Here is a 24,429-nt window from a genome sequence, read left to right as displayed (position 1 = left end):
CCCCGTTCCCACCCCAAGCTGGCTGCCCTGTAGCCTACCTGGTCCCAAGCAGGGTCCCAGGTAGGGCCCTTTCTGGCGTCTTCCCTTGGGAGGATGGTGTGATACAGAGACCGCAGGGGCTCAGACGCGGACTCAGTCCGGCGACCGGCCTCCGCCGACATCCGAGGGACAAGGACCGTCTTCCCTTCCTGCCCGACTCCCCCTCACGGTCCCAGGGGCCTTCGATGAACAGGAGACCCTCGTGACACCAGGGAATCCCACCGCGAGCAGCAGAACGCCCTCCTTGAGGAGGGGGCGTTTTCTGGGGAGGCTGCCCCCCCGAGGGCCACAGCCCTCCCAGGGTCCCTGAGCGCACAGCGCAAATAGAAGGCACCATTTGCTTAGACATCTTTCTGCTCCAGCTTGAAGGCAAAAACCTTCCGTTTCTACAGCTGAACTTTAAAAACCAAGCCCATATTGACTTATGCACCAAATGTATTTATGTAGAATTTAAGTCATTTCACTTATTCCAGGAGCTAAGCTCCTCTTTCTTAAAGTTATTTGTTGTGTCGATGAAGGGTCCATCAGACACATTTCCTTGTGTCAGAGGCTGAAGGTCCCAGCCGAGCCCGGGCTTGGCCGCAGGTGCCCCACAAAGCTCCCACGGCCTCACGGCGACCTCACTCCCTATCTGGATCTCAGGCTAATATTTGGAGTGCCTTGTGACAAACACTTTAAAAGGTGGGTTACAACCCACCAGCTGTTAAATGTTGTGATATCCGCTGAGTCTTCTTCACACTGAAAAACTAAATCTAGAATTCTAGAACGTTCTATGATACCACAAATGATCATTTTAAAAGCTGAGAAGGCGAAGCGGACCGTCGCCTACAGGTCTGTTCCACCAGGCGGCAAGTGAATGCTGCCCGCTTCCATCTTCCCCACGCCAGGGGCTGTCTCGGGGGCCTGGATTTGCCTGCAGCTGGGCGTGGGGGGGGGCCTGGCCGGAGGAGGAAGGCCCAGTGGAGAGGTGGGTGTCTCCTCCCCTGCACCACGCCCCCAGCCCCCTTTGACCAGCAAAGGTCCAAAGTGTGGAAGGAGCTGACACCCGGTAGGGTCGGGCACAGGACCTGCTGAGCCGGCGGCGGAGGGCGGTTGTGCGATGGGTGCTGGTTCATTGGCTCCCCATGGCGGCAGTCGCTGATCACGGCGAGTGCACAGAAAAGCGGGTTTTCTTACGGCTCCAATGGACTTTTTAACAAGAAATGCAAATGTATGTGCAACATGCTGGCCCACGCTGCTGGCCACGGCCAGTGGCTGCTGATCTCTCTGGGTCCTGGAGGTGAGGGGCTTCTTCAAGAAGCTGGCCCGAGGCTGGTGGCCACCTCTGACGGGGCTGCTGTGCCGTGGGGAGTGGCGGAGCCTGTGCTCACCCTGCTTCCATCCGTCCCCTGCGGTTCCTTCCCCGGGGATGACACACCACCACTGCCTGCCTGCTGAGGTCTGCTGAGTTGAAACCGGAGGGCCTGAGTCCGCAGGCACGCCTGAGGCCAGCTCCTCTCCGTGCAGCCAGAGGGCCCTGGGAGCAGTTGCCCACCTCCTGGGGGCCTGGGGGCCCCTCCCCTGCCCCCGTCCCTCGGTGCCTCCCCCAGCCCCTCCTGGCCTGGCCCAGGTCTTTGGAAGCCTGCGTTGTGACTGTGCTTGGACACTGTGCCCTAGTTAGGAAATCTCTTTTGCTCAAAGAGGCGAGTTAGCAAACCTGAAATTACCATGTCTATATTCTAGGACGGAGCAAGCCGCCAACATGCTGCTGACGGCCCAAAGCCGCTGCGTGACTGCCGGGCCGGCAAGAGACGAGAACCCAGAGTCCTGTTCAAGCTCATGAAGCCGTTCAGGATGGCGGCTGTGGGGCTCTGAGTGCCCCCCACGAACATGAGGCCCTGGGGACGGCAGGGTGTCACCTGGGGAGAAAGGAGCCACAGAGACAGGGAGGAGCATGGGGACAGCAGGTGGGGGTGGGGCGGGGGATGGCGAGGGGCGGGGGGGGCATGGGGATTGCAGGGGGCGTGGGGTGGGGGGACAGCAGGGGCAACGGGGGGGACATGGAGATGACAGTGGGGCGGGGGCAAGCGCACTGGCATCTCTACTTACAAGGCTGCTGATGCACCCTGTGGGCCCTAGCCCTGTGACCCCATCTAGCCTAAGGGCCCCCCAAAGTCCAGCCTTCTGACACCATCACAGCAGGAGCTGGGGCTTTGGCCTGGGAATTCACGGACACGAGCATTCAGTCCTAGAACAAGAGCCCCAAGTCCACAGTGAGCACAGTCGGCTGAGGGAGAAGCTCCCTTTCAGCGTCAGCGGCTTCATCCCGTGTGCCCAGTCTGTGGCATGTGCGTGGCCACCTTCACATGGGCACGGCTAGGACACCCTCCTCCCCACCAACTGGATCCCGAGTGCGGAGGTGCGGGAGGGTGCTGCTGACCCCCCCCCAGCAGCTCCCCCGGCCTCTGCGGCTCCCGGGTCTGAGACATGCCCCATGTTGGAGCTTTCCACCTGCTGGAGCTCCTGGGCCCCTGCAGCCACAGGCACATCCAACCCATCGAAGTGGCTCAGGCTCCAGAGAGGCAGGGCCCAGGGCACCCCCAACCCTGCTTTCCTGCCCAGGGAGACCCCACACGTCACCAATCCTTGGCCCTCCCTCTCAGACCCTCAGGTGTCCATCATCCAGCCCCTCCCACAGCCGGGCACAGCATGAGAACTGGCCAAGGGGTGGTCGGCGGCCTGGAACCCAGCCCCAGATGCTTCCTGCCTCAGTTTCCTTATCTGCAAATAGCTCGTGTGAGGTAGGTCGCGGAGAGAGCGGGTGGCTGCTGTCTTTGTCAGGACGGACAGCCTTTGTGCTTTTCAAACACAGGACTGTCGGCACCACGGGGCCACACCTCATGTCAGAGCCGCACGTGTGGCCCCTGCTGTCAGCGCGTGCCTGACGGGGGCCTGAGGAGTCTGTTGTCGGGGCTGATTGGGGACCTCGGTGTGGTTGTGCTCCCAGGAGGGCCGAGGCACATGGGCGTCCACGAGGCAGGGCCACGGCTGTCATTCCTACTCGTGGTCAGCCGTCGGAGCGCAGGCCTGGGAGTCGGGGGAAATGTCAGCAGGGGGGACAAGGAAGACTGGTCAGACCCAGGGGCCGTGAGATGACTCCCTCCTGCCGCGTGAAGAGCTGCTTCGGTCCGCATGCTGGCGTCCAGAAAGCCTGTGTGCCTGTGTTCCAGAGAACAGAATCTACTATCTGTTCGAAATGGGTTTCCTAAGGTAACTGCAAACCACAGTATTGACACGAAGTCTTAATAAAAGCTCTGGGGGAAGGCTAGCCTGCCTTTTTGTAAGATAATAATAGGGCTCGTGTGTTCTAAGGCTGCAACCTGTGAGCTCATTGATTTTCCTCCCGGGAAATGGGACTGTCAATGAGGGCAGGACCCTGGGGGACCATCAGCACCTCCCGAGGGCAGTGGAACCCAAGAAACCCAGTCCCAATGCCTGTACCGGCCAAACTTCCCTGTCCGTGACCCCACGCCTGATGCGACACCAGCCCCCTCAAACAATGACAGAGGTGCCTGCCTCCTTTCTCCCCAGCAGGTGGGGGGCATCTCCAGGGACCAGTGTGGGCCAAGTGTCAGAGACACAGGGGAGCACTGAATACCCTGGAATGGTCTGTGTCTCCCCTTCCCAGGACCTCATGCTCCCCTGGCATTTCCCCCCGACCCTGAAAACAGCAGGGATTATAGCGACACATTGGCAGAGTTTGCAGTGAAACACGAGTGGGGAGGGAGGGACCATTACAGCATGAATTGTCTTCTGCAAAGTCATCTATTGAAACCCTGACCCCCAGCACCTCAGCCCGTGACCGCGCGTATACATGAAGTCCTTACAGAGGCGATCAAGCTAAAGGAGGTCATTCAGGTGCGTCCTGACCCAATAGGACCAGTGTCCTTACAGGGAGAGGGGAGCAGGACACAGACACACACAGGGACGACTGTGCGAGGACACAGAGAGAAGTCGGTGTCTCAAGCACAGAGATTCAGGAGAAACCAGCCTGCCCGAGCCTGATCTCAGACTTCCAGCCTCTGGAACCAAGGGTGCATAATGTGTGATGGCGAAGCCGCCTCTCCATGGACCTGGCCACAGAAGCGCAAGCCTTGCACAGAGCCCGGGGCCAGCCGAGGCCGCCCACACGCCCGCGATCGGACGACCCACGAAGATGCGGCCGGCGGCTCACACGAGGCAGCCGGTCCTCTTAATCCCACTCCGTGGGTTTCCAACCCTCCTTCTTAAAGCATGCTGCCCACCAGCACGTTATCCTGCTGTCGCAAAGAGGAGGTGATGCGCTTCATCCGACGACACTGTCCAGCTTCTGGGGCCCGCCAGTGGTGGCTTCCTTCACTTGCTGAGACAACCTCTAGAGACACAGAGTTGGCTTGGTTCCAGCAGAGAAGACGCACAGAGTTGGGCGCTCAGCCCTGCTAACTCTGGCAACCACCAGATTCTAGTGTGTGTACCTGGTTGCACCACAGCTGCACTTTTCAGTTTCCCAAACCCATAAACTCACTCAATGGGATTTTATTTTCACTGAATGAATCCTGCAGAGCTCGTCCCGTCTCGGCACTGAGAGGAGGGATTGTGGTGGTGGCTAGTCCTTGAGCTCATCAAACAGCCTGGGCACAGCTCAGAATGCGCCCAGAATATCTACGGCTCCTGCTCCAAACACGGCCCCTTCTTTTTCATGATCAGAGAAACATAAATGAAAACAACTTGAAATGACAACATCTCGCTAACAAATTGGCCAAACCCCAGAGGTCCGACACTGCCCTCTGACGGCAGCGCTGTGGATAAACAGACATCCTCCTACTTCCCGGGCTGGATGTGAGCCCTACACCACCCAAGAGAAGGCATTTGGTGATAGCTGGAAAACTACACAGGCATTTATCATTTCAGCCAACAATTCCACTTCTGAGGATCTATCCCAAAGACACGCTGGCGAGGAGGAGGAGGAGGAAGAAGAGGAGGAGAAAGAAAATGAAAAGGAAAGGAAAGAAGGAAAAGACTTATGTTCAAGGTTATGCACTACAGTCCTCATTTAACAGCTAAAAGCTGGAAACAACTCAAATATCTACAAACACGGAGACAGTTGAACGCACGGACGTACCCACAACATGGAGAGAGGTGCCCCTGTACAAGGACAGAGGGACTATCTCCATTTACCATAGGGTGTTTTCTCCAGGATACACAAAAATTTTAAAACCCAGTGGAACTTCTGGAAATGAAGAATGAAACATCTGAAATGAAAAATTCACAAGATGAGCTGAACAGCAGTTTGGAAACTTCAGGGGGAAACAAGAAAATCAGTGAACCAAAATATACAACCTTAGAAAGTGCTCAAACCTAAGCTGAAGAAGTAAGAAGACCCTCACCAACAGCAGGGCAGCGTCCAGCCATTCATACCACCAGAGTCACAGAAGAGAAGGCAGACAATGTGTAAAGACTTCTTAGCTACAACATTTTCAAATTTGATGAAATTCACAAATCAGTTTGCTAAGCCTCTAGCAGGACAAACAAGATGAACCACCTACAGCTACCACCAACACATTGCTGAAAAATAATGGTTTCTTTTTTAAAAAATTCTAAAAACAATCAGAGGAAACAGACACAGCATGTACAGAGGGACAGGAATGGGAATCACTGCTCATTTCTCGTCAGAAACAGTGTAAGCAAAAAAAATAAAACAGTGTGCTTTGACATGCTGGAGAAAACATGCCCGTCGACCAAGGACTCTATAATTACTAAAAATCTCTCTCAAGAAAATGAAAACAAATTAAAAGCATTCCGCACAAATAGTGATGGACAGGATCCCCCCCCCCCACCAGATCTGTATCAGAAGGACAAAAGGAAGCAATGGAGGGTAAAGGAGCAACCGCAGCCGGAAGCCGGGATAGGTACAGAGGAGCAGAGAGAGAAACATCCTACAAAGTGCATTGGGGCCGGCCTTTAACTTAGTCAACACGTAATTGTTTAAAATAAAAGTAACTATGTATCATGGGCTTGATGGCGTACACAGAAGTGACACACATGACAGTTTACAAAGAAGCAATAGGACAGCAGAAAGGAACTTTATTGTTTACAGTTGTTACAACCTACCGCAGCACACTTTGCCTAGCTACACCTCCTCAGGCGAAGGAAACCAAAGCAAAAATAAACTGTTGGGACTTCATCAAAATAAAAACTTCTGCACAGGGAAGGAAATAATCAACAAAACTAAAAAGTAACCTATGAAGGAGAGAAGATATTTGCAAATGTCGTAACCTATAAAAAGTTAGTATGTAAAATATATAAAAAACTCATAAAACTGAACACCCAAAAAACAAATAATCCAATTAAAAATGTGCAGAAGAGGGGCACCTGGGTGCTCAGTCATTAAGCGTCTGCCTTCGGCTCAGGTCAGGATCCCAAGCCTGAGATCGGGCCCAGCATCGGGCTCCCTGCTCAGCGGGAAGCCTGCTTCTCCCTCACCCACTCCCCCTGCTTGTGTTTCCTCTCTGGTTGTGACTCTCCGTCAAATTAATAAACAAAATCTGTTTTAAAAAACGGACAGAAGACATGAACAGAGATTTCTGCAAAGACATACATATGACCAACAGGCACGTGAAAAGATGCTCACCATCACTCGTCACCAGGGAAATGCACACGGAAGCCACAGCGAGATGCCACACCTGTCAGAACGGTTGAAATGAACAACTCAGGAAGCGACAGGTGTTGGCGCGGATGCGGAGAAAGGGGGCCCTCCTGCATGTTGGCGGGAATGCCAGCTGGTGCGGCCACTCTGGAACAGTGTAGAGGTTCCTCAAGAAGTTGAAAATAGAGCTACCCTAAGACCCAACAACTGCAATACTCAGTATTTGCTCCAAAGGATACAAAAAAAACCGATGCAAAGGGCTACGTGCATGCACTCCTCTGCTTACAGCAGCCTCCGCTACCATAGTCAAGAGAGGAAGCAGCCTAGAAGCCGGGTCGGTCCCAAGTCCCTGCACAGCATGGGGTTTGGATCCAACCTTCCAGAATGCCATGCAAGACCTTTCTACAACTTTGAGATAAGGAAAATGACTCCATATAAAAAAATTTTTTTTTTGTTTTCCTTCCTTTTCCTGCTTCTTCTCTTGCTAGGACCTGCTCTCCCGCTTTACACAAGCCTCATACTATAAATAGTGCATGTCCTCCTTGTAGAGGATAAGGAGTTAGTGATTTCTCTAGAACAGACAACATCTAAGGAAGGACCAGGCGAGACCGACAAGATGAAATCATCGTATGTGTGTTCCCGGCTACGAGCACTGAACATCTTAATGCCATGACCCCAGGCTCCAATGGATAAGTGACTCACGAAAGACCTCTGGATGTCTGAGAGAGCTTACACCGACCACCATCCCCATAAAAACCCCAGGTCCCAAAGAGGAGGCTCCCTCCTTTCCTATCTGAGTCTCCCAGACTCTCCTGGAACCCGCGCCCTCCCACGCCATAAACTCTGCTTTCATCTCGGGCTGGCTGGCGCTCCGTTTCGGTCCCGTGCAGACCCAGGGACACACTGGGCTGGTCCTGCAGGACTCCCTCGGGATCCTTGGACCCGACTCGCCTGCATCAGCTTCTAGATGCAGGAGCAGCAGGACCCCTGTTTGGTGGTGTGGCCTTGGTCCCTGCTTGCCGACAGATCTCTGCGCGTGGGCAGAGTTCGAGCTGGGCCAAAACCCAGTCTGAGGAAGAGGGACAGGGGTCAGAACCTCAAAGTTCCCAGGCCTCTGCAGCTCCTTCCCGAGGCTCGGCTGTGTGCTGGCCTTTGGACTCCGGGAGACCGCCGTCCCGTACACCCCACAACCCCCCTTCTGGTTCTGCGGTTGGAGCTGGTCTCTGTTCCCCGCGGCCCGCCGCACTCCTTCCCGCATGGTGAACACCGGAGCCGGGGGCGGACCGGCCTGGCTCTGGGGGCTCCTCAGGCGTGGCAGGAGCGCAACGCTGGACAGCCCAGGGGTCAGAGGGGCTCTGTGACTCTCGGTCCCCCTGCGGAGGCTGGAGTTCCCGCGCAGGGGGACAGGAGGCAGGTTTGCCAGGCACAGTGCGAACGCGAGAAGCGCTGCCGCGACACACGCTTCCAGTGGTTGAGCCCACGGGGCCGTGAGTGGGGTCTGCGGGGCAGAAAAGCCAAGCGCACGACGGTGTGAGGAGCAGGGAAAGCCCCTAATGGCCCCAACCTCCGGCTCAGATCCAGGGAGCGCGCGGCCCCGCGGGGCCCTGCGATCAGCCTCGCTCCCTCACACCCTCCGCCGCCCCGGCTGAGGTCGCTGTCCCCCGCACCGGGAGCAGCGTGGACGGCCCGTGTGAGCGCCGGACGCGCTCCCGACCCGGGCCGCGGAGGAGCAGATCGGCTGGGCTCTGGCCCCGCGCCCCGCGAGGCGCACCGGCCGCTCCCCCAGGAAGGCCCCGCGCCCGCCCGACCCCGCAGCTGCCCGGCCCCGGCACAGCGGCCCTCGGCGGGGGGTTCGGCCCGCGCCCCCCCGGGAAGCCTGTTCCGGGACCGCTGCGGCCTCAGCCTCGCGCCCGCGGGGTGACGGATCCGCCACCGGAGCAGCGAAGCCCGGCCCCCGACGGCCGTGGGCTCGCTGCCCGCCCCTTCCCCGCACTCCGCCGCAGCTCGGGGAGCAGGGGGCGCCCCGGCCGCTCGCAGCCCTCGCTCCGCCTCCCGCCGCGCTCCGAGGCGCCGCGGCCCGCGCCCCCCTGTGGGGCCGGCCCGCCGCGCGGCCGCGCCCCACACCCCTTATGTCCCCGCCCCGCGCCCCCCAGGGCCCACGCCCCCGCCCCCCCCACGGCCGCCCCCACGGCCCGGCCCCGCCCCGCGGCCCTGCCCCCCCGCCCGCGCCCCCCACCCCCTATGTCCCCGTCCCACGCCCCAAGACCCCGCCCCGCGACCCCCGCCGTCCCCACGACCCCTCCCTGCGCCGCCGCCCCCGCGACCCCCCACGGCTGGGCCCCGCCCGGCGCCCCCCACCCCCTATGTCCTCGACCCAGGACCCACGACCCCGCTCCGCGGCCCTGCCCCCCGCCCGCGCCCCCCACCCCCTATGTCCCCGCCCCACGCCCAACGACCCCGCCCCGCGGCCCCGCCCCCCGCGCCCTCCCACGGCCGCCCCCGCCCATCGCCCGCCCCCCGCCCGACCGCCCCTCCTGTCCCCGCCCTCATGCCCTCCACCGCCTCCACTCGTGTCTCTGCCCGCCTCCCCCATGGCCCCGCCCCACGACCCACCCCGCCCCCAAGCCGCGCCTCGCTCCGCCCTCCGACCCCCACCGCCCCCTCGCGACCGCGTCACCAGCTACGGCCCCGCCCCGTGCCCCTCCCCTCGAGAAAACCCCGCCCCCCTCCGGCCGAGGCTCCCGCACCCGGACACCGCGAGGTACGCCGGGAGGCCGGCGCGGGCAGGGGACGTCAGCAGCGTGCGACGCGCCCGGACGGGAGCGTGCGTGCGTGATGGGCGTCGGCTGGACGGCGCTTCCCAGGGGGCCGCGCGGCAGGCGCGCTTCCGGCGGGCGGCCCGGGACCCGGAAGCGGCCGCCGGACGGCGAATCCCGGGGCGGCGGGAGTATGCGGGGCGGCCGGCGGCCCGCGGCGCGCGGCGCGTTCGTTCCCCCGCGGCGGTGGTGGCGGCGGCGCGCGGCGGCTCTCGCGTGAGCGGCGGCGGCCGGAGCGGCCGGCAGCGCGCCGGGCGGGCGGCGGGGCCCGCGGCTGCGAGGCGGGGCCGGGCGGGGCCGAGGCGGGCGGCGCGCTCGGCCCGGGGCCCGGCGGCGCCATGTGGCGCGGCCGCGGCTCCTTCACCGGGCTGGTGGTGGGCGTGTTCGCGGCGTACGTGGCGCACACCTGCTGGGTGCTGTACGGCATCGTGCACACGCGGCCGTGCGCCGGCGGCGGCGGCTGCATCCGGCCCTACCTGGCGCGGCGGCCGAAGCTGCAGGTGAGCGCGGCCCCGCGGGCGCGGCCCTTCCCGCCGGAGCCGCCGGGCCGCGGGCGGAGGCCCGGGGTGGGGGTGGGGGGCTGCTCGCGGGGGCGGCGGGGCGTCCCCGGGGTCGCGGCTGGGCGCGTGCTGTCCCCCGGGGCTTCGCCGCCCGACGGCCCGCGTGTGCCCGCAGCTCAGCGTCTACACCGCCACCCGGTCCAGCCTCGGGGCCGAGAACAACGTGGACCTGGTCCTCAACGTGGAGGACTTCGACGTGGACTCCAAGTTCGAGAGGTGGGCGCGGGCGGCGCGGCGGCCGTTGCGGGCGGGACGCGGGCCGAGGGGGCGCCGCGCGGGCGGGTGTTGGCTGCGCCCCGGGTGCGCCGCGGCCGGCCCGAGGGCGCCTCTTGCGCCTCAGCCCGCCGTGGCTCCGGAGCGGGGGCTTCGGGGGGGGGGGGGGCGGCGGGGCGAGCGGAGGCAGCGCGTGCCTTCGCAGCTGCGGGGTCCCGGTGCGGGGAAGACGGCTTCGCGGAACATCCAAGCGGAGCTGACGTGGACGTGCACATGCCTCCGCGGCGTCAGGAAGCGCGTGGCCCCGCAGCTCCGGTGAAGATGCGGGCAGCTGTAATTAGGAAAGCAGCTGCTGGTCAGGAGTCCGTTTCCTTCTTCGGAGGTGCCCGGGGCCATCACACAGGGCAGCGAGGCCCTGGGACGCGCTGGAGGGACAGTCCTCGGGTCAGCCCGCCCGGGCAAGAGCCCTGGGAGGCCGTGCAAGGGGCGGGGGAAGCGATGAGCCTGGGGTCGGCCTCAGCCTGCCTGGCCGCCCTTGGCGTGACCAAGGCCAGGAACTACCTTCTCTGAGCGCCAGGAGACGGAGGCAGGAACGGCAGGGGCGTCCAGTGTTGCCGAGCCGCAGGCGTCTGGAGGGACCGGCCTGGGAAGGCCGGCACTTGGGGTTTCAGTAAGCCAGCAGGTGGGTTTCCTTTCAGCGCCTCTGAGCTGAAGTTAGTTCGAAGCGGCAGAACTTATGAGGACACTTGGAGTAGCCTGTCCGGTGTGTGTATGTGGGTAAGCGAACCTGGACACCATTGGAAGACTCTTCTCTTTTGTTTTAGGACAGTGAACGTCTCTGTACCAAAGAAGACGAGGAACAACGGGACTCTGTACGCCTACATATTCCTGCACCACGCCGGCGTCCTGCCGTGGCATGACGGGAAGCAGGTGCACCTGGTGAGCCCTCTGACTACCTACATGGTCCCCAAACCGGAAGAGGTCCATCTGCTCACCGGGGAATCTGCTGCCCAGGTGAGTGCGTGACGTCACTGGCCTGCCGAAGCCTGTGCTGTTCCCTGGGAACACACGTTCATGTGTTGCTACCTGTGTGGCTTCTATCCAGAGCTGCCCCGACCCCTGGAAAGTGAAGCAGACTGATGTAACGGGCGTGACGTGGGTTTGCAGACGGTTTTCATCCCAAGTTGGTTGCATGTGGTTCAGGTGATCGAGGGATAGGTTCCTTCTCAGGCCGTAGACCCTCTCAAGCTCTGGGGAGCGTCTGTGCTCCCCAGCCGGGTGTGGGGGCGTGTCTTCCGTGAAGCTCACCCACAGGCTTCCCTGGCAGCTGGGAGGCTCCCCACCCGCTGTCGGGCAGGACGGCTCTTCAGTCTTTACTTTGTTCACAGTCGGGAAATGGGGCCTTGTGTGGGATTCGTTTTTGTAGAATTTTGCATACGAGGAAACTGGAATTCTCTTAGGTGACTTACGAAGCTGTGGGTAAAGCAAAGGCATGTTGGTATTTGAGTGTGTTTGGAACAGAACATGGGATCATTTGTACACGGACACGTAGCTTTCCAGGAAGCATCTGTGAGCCCGCCCCGTGTGGGATCCCCTTGGAAAGACCCCTTCAGCTCCTTTCTCGGGGGGGGACAGTTTGGCCCGGCTTCTCAGGGCTTTCCTGGGGCATCAGTGAGTTGGTGGATCTTAGGGGTGTGAAGGAGTCTGTGGGGTGTACAAGAGCTAAATAAGTATTTGCTGTTAGTGTTACTTGAAAATGGTTTATAAAAGAAGTTACTGTAGCTGAACCACTCTGTTTAGGTGGGAGGTTCACGAGATGATCCTGGAACACAGAATGTGTCAGTTAGATCTGGAAGATTTTCCTGGCAGTCCTAGCCACTGCGCTGAATATAGCTCTGTCTAGGACTGCCGCCCAGTCCCAACATCTGTCCTCCAGACGACTTGACAAACGTGGTCAGGGAGCAGAGTCTCGGTGCCAGCAGCAGGGCTTCGAGTTCCGAGCGCCCACGCCTCCTGCAGCTGGCCTGGGACTCACCCTTCTCAGAACCCCCGGGGAGCGGGCCAGGCTGAAGGCTTGATGCAGGGGTCGGTGGTGCACAGTAGGGCCCCTTTGGCTTGTGTCGGGAGATGGGAGAGAGGCTGTCACTGTGGCGGAGCTGGCGGCTGTGGGGCCCCCACACTCTGCCAGGCACTGCTCCCTGCTTGTGCTGTGTCAGGATGTGGTCCTGGGTCCCCAGACCGGGCCCAGGGATGGCCCCTCCCCACCCCCCCAGCACCGGGCTTTTCCTGCTGAGTCATTCTTTTCGTGTAGCAGCAGCTGGAAGCTGAGAAGAAGCCACCGAGTGCCCTGGACGAGCCTGTTTCTCACTGGCGACCGAGACTGACCCTGAATGTGATGGTGGAGGACTTCGTCTTCGACGGTGCCTCCTTGCCTGCTGATGTGCATCGGTACATGAAGATGTAAGTGCCGCTGGTCCCGTCGGGGACGGGGAGCAGCTCTCTGGGGGCTGGGGTGGAGGGTGAGGGACGCCTGTGGAGTGTGGCCCCGCAGACCCCAGAAACAGATGGACCACACCAGCCTCCCTGAGCCACCCCGCGATAAGAGCCCACAGGGGTCTACAGTGCTGCCTGGAGCACCCCAGGCCCTGTCCCCCCACTTTGGAGTCTTGCTGATCGAGACGGCCACCAGAGCATGAGGCTGTGTCACGCCACAGCCCCTGGAGACTTTTGTCTGCGGCCTTGGTACCCCTCGTTAGCGCTGTTTTTCGCTTTGACCGGACTCGTTTATGTGAACTGAGAATCGGTCTTTAGGTCGTCCTGGAGCCATCACGAGGTGAGCACGAGTGTTGAAATCACTTGACCAACTTAGACTGTCTTGCATGTTAACTAAGATCTGATACCGATGGCCATGCGGCTCCGAGGAACAGCTGTGACGAGACTGGTTTTCCTGATTCACGTGTCAGGAGTAACTGTGGTGTTGTCACAGGACTTTTCTGTTTTATAAAAGTTAAATTTTATTATTGAATGTACAAAACAGTTGCGTTATTAGACATGTAGAAGGTATAAAAGGGTCATGAAAAGCCTCCTGCCTCCCCCCCCAGGTGCAGACAGCAGCTGGATTTTATTTCCATTTTCCCACTGCGTCCCTGGGCCCTCCCAGTCCGGGCATACATGGGCTTGTCGCTCTCCGTGGCCCCTGGAGTTTCCCTCTGGTTAGAGGTCTGGTTAGACCCCCCCTGCTTCCATGGGGAAGGTGTGTCTGGGGGTCGTGTGACCAGAGGCCCATGGAGCCGTGGCGGGGTTTCTCTGGGGTACATCCAGCATCTGCGCTATCTCTCGTTCCTCTGACGGTGACTCTGGAAACTGCTCCCCCAGGATCCAGCTGGGGAAGACGGTGCACTACCTGCCCATCCTGTTCATCGACCAGCTTAGCAACCGGGTGAAGGACCTCATGGTAAGCACTTACCCCCCCACCGGCCCTGCCAGAACTCACCCGCGGGTCCCTGACTTGGCGGGGGCTGCTCTGGGGTCCCCGTGCCCTCCTTCAGTTGAAAGGAACTGGGAAGGTTCTGTGTGGTGGTTCTATTCAGCTCGCAGGTGCAGAGTGGCTTAGGGTGGGTCCTGAGCCAGCTGCTCCCTTCAGGGCTGGCCCACGTGTTGTCACCGTCCACCGTGGAGCCTTTGGTCTGCCCCTGGCCCCCAGGACAGCTCTGGGCAGGGCTGAGCTCGCAGGCAGAAGGGAACTCACACCCTGTCGGCCGGGGCAGATCGGGGGTTCCGTGAAACAGAGCTGAACTGGGAGCAATAGTGACCGCGTGATGGGTATCGTGGAAGATCACTGCACCAGGCTCGGTGCGGACCGCTGCCCAGACGGTCTGACGCTTTCTCCCAGGCCTGTGGAGGTGTGTCTGTTGTCTGTGTCTTCGGGGTTATTGAGGTCACAGGTGGCCTCTCCAGTCTCACTGGGTACAGCTGGACTGGCCGCCCTGTCCTGTGGCTCGTGGACACATCAGCATTACTTGTGGACGTGCAACAGCAAGGGCTGTGTGCGTGGCCCCGCTGGAGTCCGTGCTCCTTGCTAGCAGATGAGACCGGGGCGTGGAGAGCTCAGGTGCTCGGGGGTGCACGGCGGGGAGCAGGAAAAGAGGCACCTGACCTGGGGCTCCCCCTCTCTGGCCCCCTGCCCCAGCTCTACCTCCACCTGCTGGCCAAAGAGCTTAGACGTGGCCTTCGCTCTGCACTGTTAACCCTGACCCTTGGGGCCCGCACTTCCCTCTGGTGGCCGACCGAATCTTCGGGGCCCGTGGGCCAGAGCGGGCAGTCATTGCCCACCCCCCGCCCGCCCGCTGCCTCCCAGAGTGTGCTGTGCACTCTGCAAACCTGGGCGACGCCGGCCCCGCGGGAGCGCGCAGTTGGTGCTCCCTGGCTCCGGGGCTGCAGTGCTCCGGGCTGGCCCAGGCCCAGGTGCTATTCCGACAGGTGGGAGGGCAGCGGGGGGGGGGGGGGTGCTGTGCAGCAGCATTCGTGGGCATCTGCGCTATCCCCGTCGTCCTGGGGCCTTAGTGGCCTCATGGGATGCAGAGCTGCCCCTCGGAGTCGAAAACATGTACGCGGGCCGCCAGTGCTTCTCGCTTCACCGTCCTGCGGCGTTAGTGCTTCGTCTCACGCAGCTGCCCGCCGGAGAGAACACCATCTTTGCGGAGCAGCCAGCCCACCGGAGCTTGGGCAGTGGCCCCCCAGGGTTTGGCCCTGGCCTGCACCCACCTGCCCTCACGTGGGGCGCTGTCTCGGGGTGGGGTGGGCCGGCACCTGGTTCCCGGGCTACTGACCTCGCACTCACCGCCAGGGCTTTGCTCAGTGAGCAAGGATCGCGTTCACGTGATGTTGTGGTTCGTGGTGCTCACATACTCGCCAGAGCCCCAGAGGAGTGGGGGTCAGTGCCCCGGGTGCTGGGGCGCCTCCCCGCCCCAGGGCAGTAGAGCGCGCGCTCCTCCCCGGGGCGGGACGGCCCCACCCACCCCCGGCAGCTCGTCACACCTGCACGCTGCTGGCTTGGGGCGCCGCGTTCTGAGGCTCTGTTGTCCCCTGGACCGGCAGGCCTGCCCGGCCGTGCAGCCCGCACCCCAGTCTCTGTGGGGAGGCGTGGGGACCCTGCCGGCCCGCGCCCGGCTCATCGGCAAGAGCGCGTTCCTGATGCATCTTGATGCCCCCTCACGTCGAGGTGGCGGGGCGGAGGGATGAGCAGGCCTGGGTTCCGAGGCACACGTGGGGTTTGCGTAGCTCAGAGGACGAGGACTTGTCACTCAGAGAAGCTCCGCTTAGTGAGGACGAGGTGGGAGCCACCGCCTCAGAGAGCAGACCGTTGCTGCTTGGGGCCGGGCGCGAAGCGGGGGCTTCCGCCGCATGGGACGGATGCACGGCGGTGGGCGGGCTCCGGCAGCGGGAGGGACACGCACTCACGGCCGCGCTCCTGCAGGTCATCAACCGCTCCAGCACGGAGCTGCCGCTCACCGTGGCCTACGACAAGATCTCGCTGGGGCGGCTGCGCTTCTGGATCCACATGCAGGACGCCGTGTACTCCCTGCAGCAGTTCGGTGAGCGCCGCCCGGGGCAGGGGGGGGGGGGCCTTCTCTCCAGCCCGCGACGCGGCCCTCTGCTTGGAGAGCACTGGCGCGTCCCGCCGTGCACTTGGCCCTGGGGCAGAGCACTGGCCTTGCCTGCGGCATTCAAGCTCGGGGCGTGTCCCTGTGGCTGGGGTGTCACCGACCTCACGCGCCAACTTGCTCAGCCTACAGCGCGTTCCCTCTTTCCTCTCAGGGTTTTCGGAGAAAGACGCGGATGAAGTTAAAGGCATTTTCGTCGACACCAACTTGTACTTCCTAGCGCTGACCTTCTTCGTCGCGGCATTTCACGTGAGCGGTCACGGGGCTGCTGGCTTTGCAGGTGCCGTCGGCCTCCGGCCAGGCTCTGTGTGTCCTGTGGGCCTGAGAGTTGGAGGCCGCCCTGCCTGGGGCCAGGGGGCGGGTGTCTGGACCCGGGTCCCTGACCCCCTGAAGGACTTGGGTTTTGTCTGCGGGTCTTGAAGCCATTTGGGGCAGAAGGGAACCCAAAATCTGAGGCTCGCGGAGGACTCTACGATACGAGTGCTCTGTTACGTCGCTCTGGCGCCATGATTTTAACGTCCGAGCACTGATCCTTGCACAGAATCCCTTTTCACGCAAGGAGCCTCCCAGCTGGTGGAGGGAGCTGACCCCCACGTGCCGGCAGTGCTGGACTGGAGAGCAGGCAGGGCCAGGGTGGGCGAGGCCGGAGCCGGCCGGCATGGGAGCCCTACCGCAGCCAGTCCCAACGGCTGGGCTGGTCAGGGTCTGTGAGCGCGCGTGTGCTTCCGAGGTGGGCACTGCCCACCCCTGTGCTCCAGGTCAGAGCCACGGGACCCGGCGAGGGCAGTAGGGAGACATCCCCGCGGGCATGCGGCTCACAGTTGCGGTCATACGCCCGCAGTTCTGGCGGGCTGGACAGGACACGAGGCCCCGGGCTTCTGTGGTGCCTGGCATGCGTCTAGCTGTGTCCTTGGGACCCGGGTTGGCTTGTACCCGCAGTCCCTGGGTGGAGGGCGGCCTGGGAGCGGGGTGAGGTGTGCACTGCCGTGCTCCTTTCTTTGCAGCTTCTGTTTGATTTCCTGGCATTTAAAAACGACATCAGCTTCTGGAAGAAAAAGAAGAGCATGATAGGAATGTCCACCAAAGCAGGTGGGTGCTCTTGGGCTTCTGGCCGCTGCCGGGGCCCGTCCTGCGGTTGGTAAAGACGGGCGTTGAAGGCTCGTCTGGGAACATGAGGTGTGGGGTTGTCTCTGACAGCGCCAGCTGGGGACCCTACGCGCTAGCGGTGCTGGGGGAGGGACGTGTCGGGATCACACAGCGCATCTGGTAGGCCTGTGACCTTGGGCGATGGAGGCTGCACGCCGGGGCCCGCCTCGGCTGTGATACACGCTGGGTCTCAGAGTGTGCTGTTGTGTGGCCGTGGGGCATGGGCCTCAAACAGGAGACAACTCATTTCTCCGGCGGCGACAGCATGCCTAGGGCTGGGCTCAGCCGCTGGGGGACCCCGTGTCGTCCATGTCTCAGATTGTTCTGTTCTCTGGTGTCCTCAGAGTGGACGGGGGTCCCCACTGAGTCCTCCTGCCCCTCTGGCCCTTCCTGGGGAGCGGGGGGCAGACAGCAGGTGCTGTGGGACCCCAGGTCCCCAGGTCATGCCTGCGTCCCCCTAGTGGCACCCCAGCGGGCGTGGCTCTGCTGCTTCGGTGGGCAGAGCAGAGGAAGCCGCAGAGTGTTGTCCGTGAGCACCGTGGGGCACAAAGCAGGGCCTTAAAAGGAGAAGGCGGGGTTCTCGAGAGAGAGGGGTTTATCGTGTAGTCAGCGGAGAGATGGGGCAGGGTGGCCTGAGAGCACCAGGAAGCGAGTCCTGGTCCATGCCCAGAGCCGGCCTGCCTGCGCGCTCTCTGTGCCTTGGGGTGTCTACGAGGGCCCTGCGCGCACTCCTGTATCTGTGGGGACCTGGTGTTCCACGTGCAGGACGTTTGCACGGCCTCGCGCCCCACTGCGGCTTAGCGGAGGGAAGGAGGTGTCCCGTGAGGCCTCAGCTGTGTGCTTGTGGGGGTCGTACCCATGAGGGGGGGATTTGAGGTGTGGGGCTGGGTTCGGGCAGGGGAAGGGCACGGGGGGCTGGTAGGCAGGGTTGGGTGTGGGTCGGGTGTGTGGGGCTGACGTGGGGACTGCGGGAACCCGGGAGGCGCGGTGTGAATGGGGCAGGGACAGCCCCTCAGCATGGCCCTGCCCCCCGTCCCCAGTGCTCTGGCGCTGCTTCAGCACGGTGGTCATCTTCCTGTTCCTGCTGGACGAGCAGACGAGCCTGCTGGTGCTGGTCCCCGCGGGCATCGGCGCTGCCATCGAGGTGAGTTGTGCGGCAGTGCTTGGCCCTGCTCTCGGCTCCGCACTGAGTCTGATACCCAGGGGTCGGGAGGGGGTGCCCTCCACGGGCGGGGCAGGGCAGAGCAGCCACTGTGGGCCCCAATAAGCACCTGCCCATCACAGCCGTCTGCCGGGCGTGTGTGTTTGACCCATTGGGTGCAGAGCCACCAGCTTGCACTGTGCTGGCTTGAGGAGAAGCCAAGTGTGGGACGAGGCATCTAGGAGCACAGCGCCCTGTGGCAGCCCGGAGGTGTGGGGCTCAGGAGAGGGGTCCTGTGGGGTGGGCGCCTTGGAGCCAGGCCGTGAGGACGGTGATGGGGCTGGGACATGGGGTCAGCAGAGGGGGTGGTAGGCTCATGCCGCTTCCCGATGGCGCACGGGAGAAGAAAGAGGCACGGACTCGGCCGCTGCAGGAGAGCAGACCAGCGCCCTGCCAGCTCCTCAGTCTCGTGTCTGGCGGAAGTAGGGGAGCGCCAGCAGAGCAGCCGGAGTAGGTTACGCGCTGAGCACGCATCTTGTGGGCGGCTGGGAGGAAAGAGCAGCGTGTGCCGCAGTGCGCGGCCCATAGTGAGCCCGAACGGGGCTGCGCGCCTTCCTGCGGGGCTCTGGCGGGAAGGGGAGGCGGCGGAGCGGTGCCGCGGGCGGCTTCGAGGACGCGTCGTCCCCTCCCCCAGAGGCCTGTTGCCAGTGCACGTTTTTCTTAAGGCTCTACGGAAACTTGCTTGCCGGCTGGTGTGGTTTTTCGTGGCCTGTGTTGTAAGCAGGGTGTGGTCCTGAGGGACGGTTACAGGCCAGGACGTCCTCCTCTGGCCTCCGGTTACCGCCCTGTCCCGGCCGTGCTCCCGTGCCCCTGCCCGCGGGCGCTGGCCCACGTGCTGGTCAGGTCAGAGATGGCACTTGGTCTGCCCATCAGGGAGCGAGGGTGGGGACCCTCCCATGGCTACCTGTCACCGTGTGGAGCCCAGCTCAGGAGCAGCTGTGCTGCGCTGGTCGCCCCTCGGTGAGGTGGTGAGAAGGGTTGGGTCCCCCAGAGACCGGAAACGGCAGGACTTGGGGCAGAGGCTCGGGGCCTCCCAGGGCTAACCAGGAGGAAGGTGCCGGGGAAGCAGGGGGCAGGCAGGGTGGGCAGGGACGGGGGCTCGGCCGTGCAGAGGGCCGGTTCCCTGGGTGCAGAGAGGAAGTGGGGGTGTCCGCGTGGGCAGACGGACCTGATGGTTGGGCGTGCGGGCCGTGAGTTCCGTCGGCTGGGCTGAAGGGGCCAAGCAGGCAGTCACCGTGGGCCCTCAGCTTCCCGCAGTGCGTTCTGGGGACTCCTTCGTCCCAGAGGCTGAATGTCTGCTCCTCTCCGCCGTCAGCTGTGGAAGGTGAAGAAAGCCTTGAAGATGACCGTGCTCTGGAGAGGCCTGATACCCAGACTCCAGGTGGGGGCTTCTGCCTTTGGGACCGCGCCGCTCCCCCTTGGCCGCCCCCTCCCGCCACACACCAGTCAGCCGCTCGCCTGGCCTAGAGCGCCTCCCCCGCGTCTCCCGGCAGCGCTCCGGTTAGATGCCCCCCTTGGGCTGGGGATCCTATGGGCGTGTGGCTCCAGGTAGCCCCCAGCAGATGAGTACATGGAGCAGCTGGTGGAGGCCAGAGTGGCCACAGCGTGCGGATCCCTGGGCGGGGCTGGACCCATGTGGACGTCCCTGTTGGGGACGGAGCGCGACAGCGCTGACAGCCTGATGGGCCTGATGGGGGCTGGGGGTTGGGGTTGGTCTGAGGGTCTTTCAACACACTCTGCTTTTGCTGCCATGATGGACCCGTTCGGGGACCTCTTTGGGTCCTGGGTGGCTCTGGGGCATGGGCAATGTGACTGGAGCCTAGAGACATCCGGCTGGGGTCGCCGTCGCTGGGGGTCGCCGTCCGGGCGTACCTGCCCATCTGTCTGTGGCCATCCCCGTGCGGCTCGCACTTGCCTGGAGTCAGGTGACTGACGGGACCGTGTTGGATTTTCTGACAGTTTGGCACTTACAGTGAGTCGGAGAGGAAGACGGAGGAGTATGACACTCAGGTAGGCAGCGAGGGTGGGGCTGGGGCACTCTAGAGCCCGAGGGGGACACACCTGCGGCTTAGGCTTTCTGACTTGGGGAGGGAGGCTTGGGGCTTCTCCGCGTCCCGGGTCTGGTAGGGAACCTGTGCTGAGGTGTCCCCAGTGGTTCGTGTGGGGGCCGTGATCCCACGTTGTGTCGCCAAGACGCTGGTGAGCCCTGCACGTGGGGGCCCCTGTCCTGAGGCCGGTGGCTCCCGCATTGCTGTGGACATGCTTCCTGCTTGGGGACCATGGCCCACTCTGCTTCCTTGGTGTGTGTTTGCCCTCGGGCCCTGCTGGGATCCCAGTGTAGCTCCAGACACACCCCGGGAGGCGCCCCAGGGTGCACCTACACAGCTCGCGGGGTGGGGCTGCGTCTTCGTCTCCGTCTCCGGCAGCTGTTCCGTTGGCCTCCGGGGGCTGGTGGGCTGCCTATCGCCCGCGTCCCGTCCGGCCTCACTCCTGGTGGTGTGTTCCCGGCACCCGCCGTCCCAGCACCATGCGGGCTCGCCGCCTGAAGCCGGGGGCGCTCGCTCTTCGTGCTTGTCCCTTCCCTGGCACACGGGGGAAGCTCACGAGGTAGCCTGTTCCCGGCAGGCCATGAAGTACTTGTCTTACCTGCTCTACCCTCTGTGCATTGGGGGCGCCGCCTACTCCCTGCTCAACGTCAAGTACAAGAGGTAGGACACTGCCCAGCCCCCGCTGCTGCACATCTGCCTGGGGACACCCCTTGGCCTCTGGCCCAACCCGGCCACCTTTGTGCCCTGTGCCCCCTGCGGTGTGGGCAGGGCCTCGCCCAGGGGACCTTAGTCTGCAGTGAGGGCGCCGAGGCCGTCGTGCAGGGCCCCGGGTGTCCGTGGTCCTGGTGTCTGGGACAAGGGTGGATGCGTCTGGACAAGGGGAAGCCAGGCCAGGCAGCCCCGAGCGCAGACGCAGCCCTGACGGCTGGACCTCTGGTGGTCTCTGTGCTGCCGGGAGCTCTGACAGAGAACCCCGCCAGTGCGGGTCTCCGGCCGCCACCTGGCACTTGTGTTCCAGGGGTAGGACTAGCCGCGGGTGCCTGCACCGTTTCCCGCCCGTTGTTTCCACAACGGTGCTGCCAGCCGGCAGGGCGTGCACGGCGGGGGGGGGGGGGGGGGGGGGCGGGGCGCGGGCCGAGACGGTGGGCGGGGGCAGGGCGGGGCGCGGACTGACGGCGCTCCTCCCCTTCCAGCTGGTACTCTTGGCTCATCAACAGCTTCGTTAACGGTGAGTCGTGGGCCTCAGCCCTGCCGGTGGCATTTCAGCAGCTCCTTTTGGCTCTGCATGTGCCCATGCGGTTCGAGGTCGTGCGGGCAGGACTTTTGCTGCTGCCCGGGCTCTGTTTGGAGGCCCCCAGATCCCTGATGTGTTTGTGGGAGCCCCACTTGGGCTGCTCCAGCCGCAGAGCCCCAAGCCGTACCTTTCCTTCGTGCGAGAACAGCTGCAGGCCGCGGGGAACAGCCCAGTGTGCACCCGTTGCCCAAGGGCAGGCCCCGGAACATAGCGCACTGCCTGGCCCTTGAGCCCCGTGCCCGGGCTGGGTCCACACCTTGGGAGGGGGGGGTAGGCCGGCCCTGCCTGGCCTGGGCTCTGTGTGGACGGTGGAGGGCCAGAGCCTGTCTGCACAGAGCCCGTAATGGGCTCCTGCCTTGTGGGCAGGGCCTGTGGCGGGCTGCGGAGGGCAGCAGGCCGGGCTGCCGGCGCACGGCCCATGGGCGGGGACCGTAGCTGGGCCATAGGGCATCGGCTCTCCTGCCCGGACGCCGCGCCGTCGCAGCCCGCATCTGTCTCGCAGGGGTGTACGCATTCGGCTTCCTGTTCATGCTGCCTCAGCTGTTTGTGAACTACAAGGTAAGCCGCGGCCCGTGAGCACCCCGCGTCTCCTGTGCGGCCGGCCGCTGACTTGCCGCGTCTGTCTTGTCCCCAGATGAAGTCAGTGGCGCACCTGCCCTGGAAGGCCTTCACCTACAAGGTCAGTGTCCTGCTGGGTGGCACTTCACGGTGGTGGGGGGTGGGGAGGCAGTCCTTTGCACCTGTGGGCCGTGGCAGTGACTCGAGGACAGTGGTTCTCTGAGCGTCCACCCAGCCGAAGCCGTTTTCTCTAATCAAAGCCACGTTTCTGTTGGCAACATGCATCAGAGTGCAGACCCCATCTGCCCCCAGGGGCCCCGTCCCCAGATGCATCCGGCTGCCATGGGGTCGTCCTGGCAGGGTGCGTCCCATGCGGTGGCGCTTGGGACCATGTGGCCTCCCAAGCGTGTCGTGTGGTTTTCAGGGGAGGCGGGCTTCACCTCTGCGGCTCCAGATGCTGGAGGACCACAACCAGTTGTGAGGAGCGGGGACTCGGCCACGTTCCCAGCCCGTGTTTGCGGGGCAGCCCTTGCAGGCCTCGCCGTCTAGGGAGACCTGGGCACCCCGGGCCACAGGGTCGGCTCCCCCGGCGTCCAGTGTCCTCCTGCACTTGCCCATTCTCTGCCTTTTGGTGTCGCTGGGACACCTGCGGTCACACCTGGTACCTGCAGAGCAGCGCTCTGCCGTCTTTGACGGGGGTGAACGGGGCCGTGCGTGGGGCGGGTGTCTTCGGGAGCAACCGACGGCCGTGCTCCTTCCTTCCCCGTCCGGCCTGCAGGCCTTCAACACCTTCATTGATGACGTCTTCGCCTTCATCATCACCATGCCCACGTCCCACCGGCTGGCGTGCTTCAGAGACGACGTGGTATTCCTCGTGTACCTTTACCAGCGATGGTGAGTGCAGGGGAGTGCAGGGGCGCCCGTGCTGCTGGCCCCCGGGGCAGGAGACCACGTGCGCGGGGAGACCACCCTTATTTCCGGGCTGAGACGAGCTGGTCTACGTGCCGCCATGTGGGTCGGCCGGCCGCGCGTCCCATGGTGTAACAGCACCTCTCCCGGACACCTGCCATGCGCGGCTGAGCACAGAGGGGGACGCCACCCTGGGCCCCTGATGGTCCTCGAGCACAGAGCTTGGTCCTGATTGTAAAAACGCACACATGACAAGTGGGCATGAGGGAACCCCTGAATCCTCCTCCTGTGGCAGCGGGGCTCACTTGCTGGGATTGAGCGCCTCCAGATGGCAGAGCCCGAGGGCATCTTGTCCTTGTAGGCTTTATCCCGTGGATAAGAGCAGGGTGAACGAGTTCGGGGAGTCATATGAGGAGAAGCCTTCGCGGAAGGCCCACGCCGAATGAGTCACCGCCCAGGCCACGTGGGGTCGGCCACCGGGCGGCAGAGCTGGGTTGTCGGCTGAGTATTGTGGAGGCTTCTGGTGAAATCCCCGGACGTTCCATCTTCTGCATTGCCAAAACCCGAACGTGTCCCGTCACCTCCCGAGTCGTTTCATGTTGTCACGGAGAAGGGTCCCGGCCCGGACGCCCGTCCCGCACCAGGCTCTGACCGTGGGCAGCACAGCGCCGGGGGGCCAGGGGCCGCGCGTGGGGCCTGTGAGCACTCCAGTGGCTCTTCAGATCCATTCCTTAGAGACTGGGATCCAATGGCTTTCTTTCTTTTTGTTTAAAATTGACTATTTTAAAAGCTTCATGTACGTATGTTTCTATTTTAAAATAAATTTCTCTGGCTGTAACGTTTGCTGGGCCTGGGATGATGGGGGCGGGGGCATCTAAGTGGCTTCACTCCTGTTCTCAGAAACGTGCGTGCGGTGGGGGTTCACACGGCAAATTTGAAGGCCACCTCTCGAGCTCTGACATCACAAACTTTTTTCTATGTACCCGGTGTTGAATTTGTCACATGGCCGCCACTGGCCTGACAGGTGGCGTTTTTCAGGAACGCCCCAGGTCGGGGCGAGCTGAGCGGAGCGGTGTGACAGGGCAGGAGGCAAAGGCAGGCGTGTGCTCTGTGCGGTTACCCTTGAGGCTCTGCCCTGGCAACGGGCAAACTGCTGCTGTCACTGTTTGGGGCTGGTGCCCAGCATCTGCCATAGGGCTGGCTTCGAATTCCGACTTTTGCTGTGGTCCTGCCGTGTCCACACCGGCGATGCTGAGCTCGTCCCAGGGCAGAAGGCGGAGCCAATCGCTGTCTGCAGGAGGCCCAGGCTCAGGAGCAC

General features: G+C 62.8%; 1 protein-coding gene and 1 long non-coding RNA gene across 3 annotated transcripts; one reads left to right on the top strand and one right to left on the bottom strand.

The window, feature by feature from the left end:
- Nucleotides 1–456: 456 nt before the first annotated feature.
- On the bottom strand, nt 457–2,035 carry LOC131831542 (uncharacterized). The gene is made up of 2 exons (XR_009353678.1): nt 1,746–2,035; nt 457–1,482 (listed from the first exon to the last, which is right to left on the bottom strand). It is a non-coding gene; the product is annotated as an uncharacterized LOC131831542 (long non-coding RNA).
- Nucleotides 2,036–9,621: 7,586 nt separating this feature from the next.
- Nucleotides 9,622–23,949, top strand: CLPTM1L (CLPTM1 like). Of its 2 annotated transcripts, none has more exons than XM_059173581.1 (17): nt 9,622–10,019; nt 10,195–10,295; nt 11,117–11,306; nt 12,604–12,752; nt 13,668–13,746; nt 15,769–15,886; nt 16,110–16,204; nt 16,960–17,044; nt 18,142–18,245; nt 19,618–19,683; nt 20,262–20,312; nt 20,928–21,010; nt 21,544–21,578; nt 22,147–22,202; nt 22,279–22,323; nt 22,981–23,096; nt 23,473–23,949. In XM_059173581.1, exons 1-17 carry the CDS (start codon nt 9,858–9,860, stop codon nt 23,555–23,557), a joined length of 1,620 nt encoding a protein of 539 aa, XP_059029564.1. In that variant the 5' UTR covers nt 9,622–9,857; the 3' UTR covers nt 23,558–23,949. The 2 variants fall into 2 exon arrangements, with proteins under 2 accessions (XP_059029564.1, XP_059029565.1); XM_059173582.1 differs by having other exon boundaries at nt 9,623–10,019; nt 12,607–12,752.
- Nucleotides 23,950–24,429: the final 480 nt, after the last annotated feature.

This window comes from Mustela lutreola, chromosome 5 (assembly GCF_030435805.1).
Source record: "Mustela lutreola isolate mMusLut2 chromosome 5, mMusLut2.pri, whole genome shotgun sequence".
Classification (NCBI taxonomy): Eukaryota; Metazoa; Chordata; class Mammalia; order Carnivora; family Mustelidae; genus Mustela; species Mustela lutreola.
The sequence above is the reverse complement of the archived record's forward strand: the minus strand, read 5'-3'. Positions and strand labels throughout refer to the sequence as shown.

Coding starts and splice junctions, on each gene's coding strand:
- CLPTM1L (XM_059173581.1), top strand. CDS start 9,858: ATGTGGCGCGGCCGCGGCTCCTTCACCGGGCTGGTGGTGGGCGTGTTC. Junction 10,020..10,194: donor CGCGGCGGCCGAAGCTGCAG/GTGAGCGCGGCC, acceptor GTGTGCCCGCAG/CTCAGCGTCTACACCGCCAC. Junction 16,205..16,959: donor TCTTCGTCGCGGCATTTCAC/GTGAGCGGTCAC, acceptor CTTTCTTTGCAG/CTTCTGTTTGATTTCCTGGC.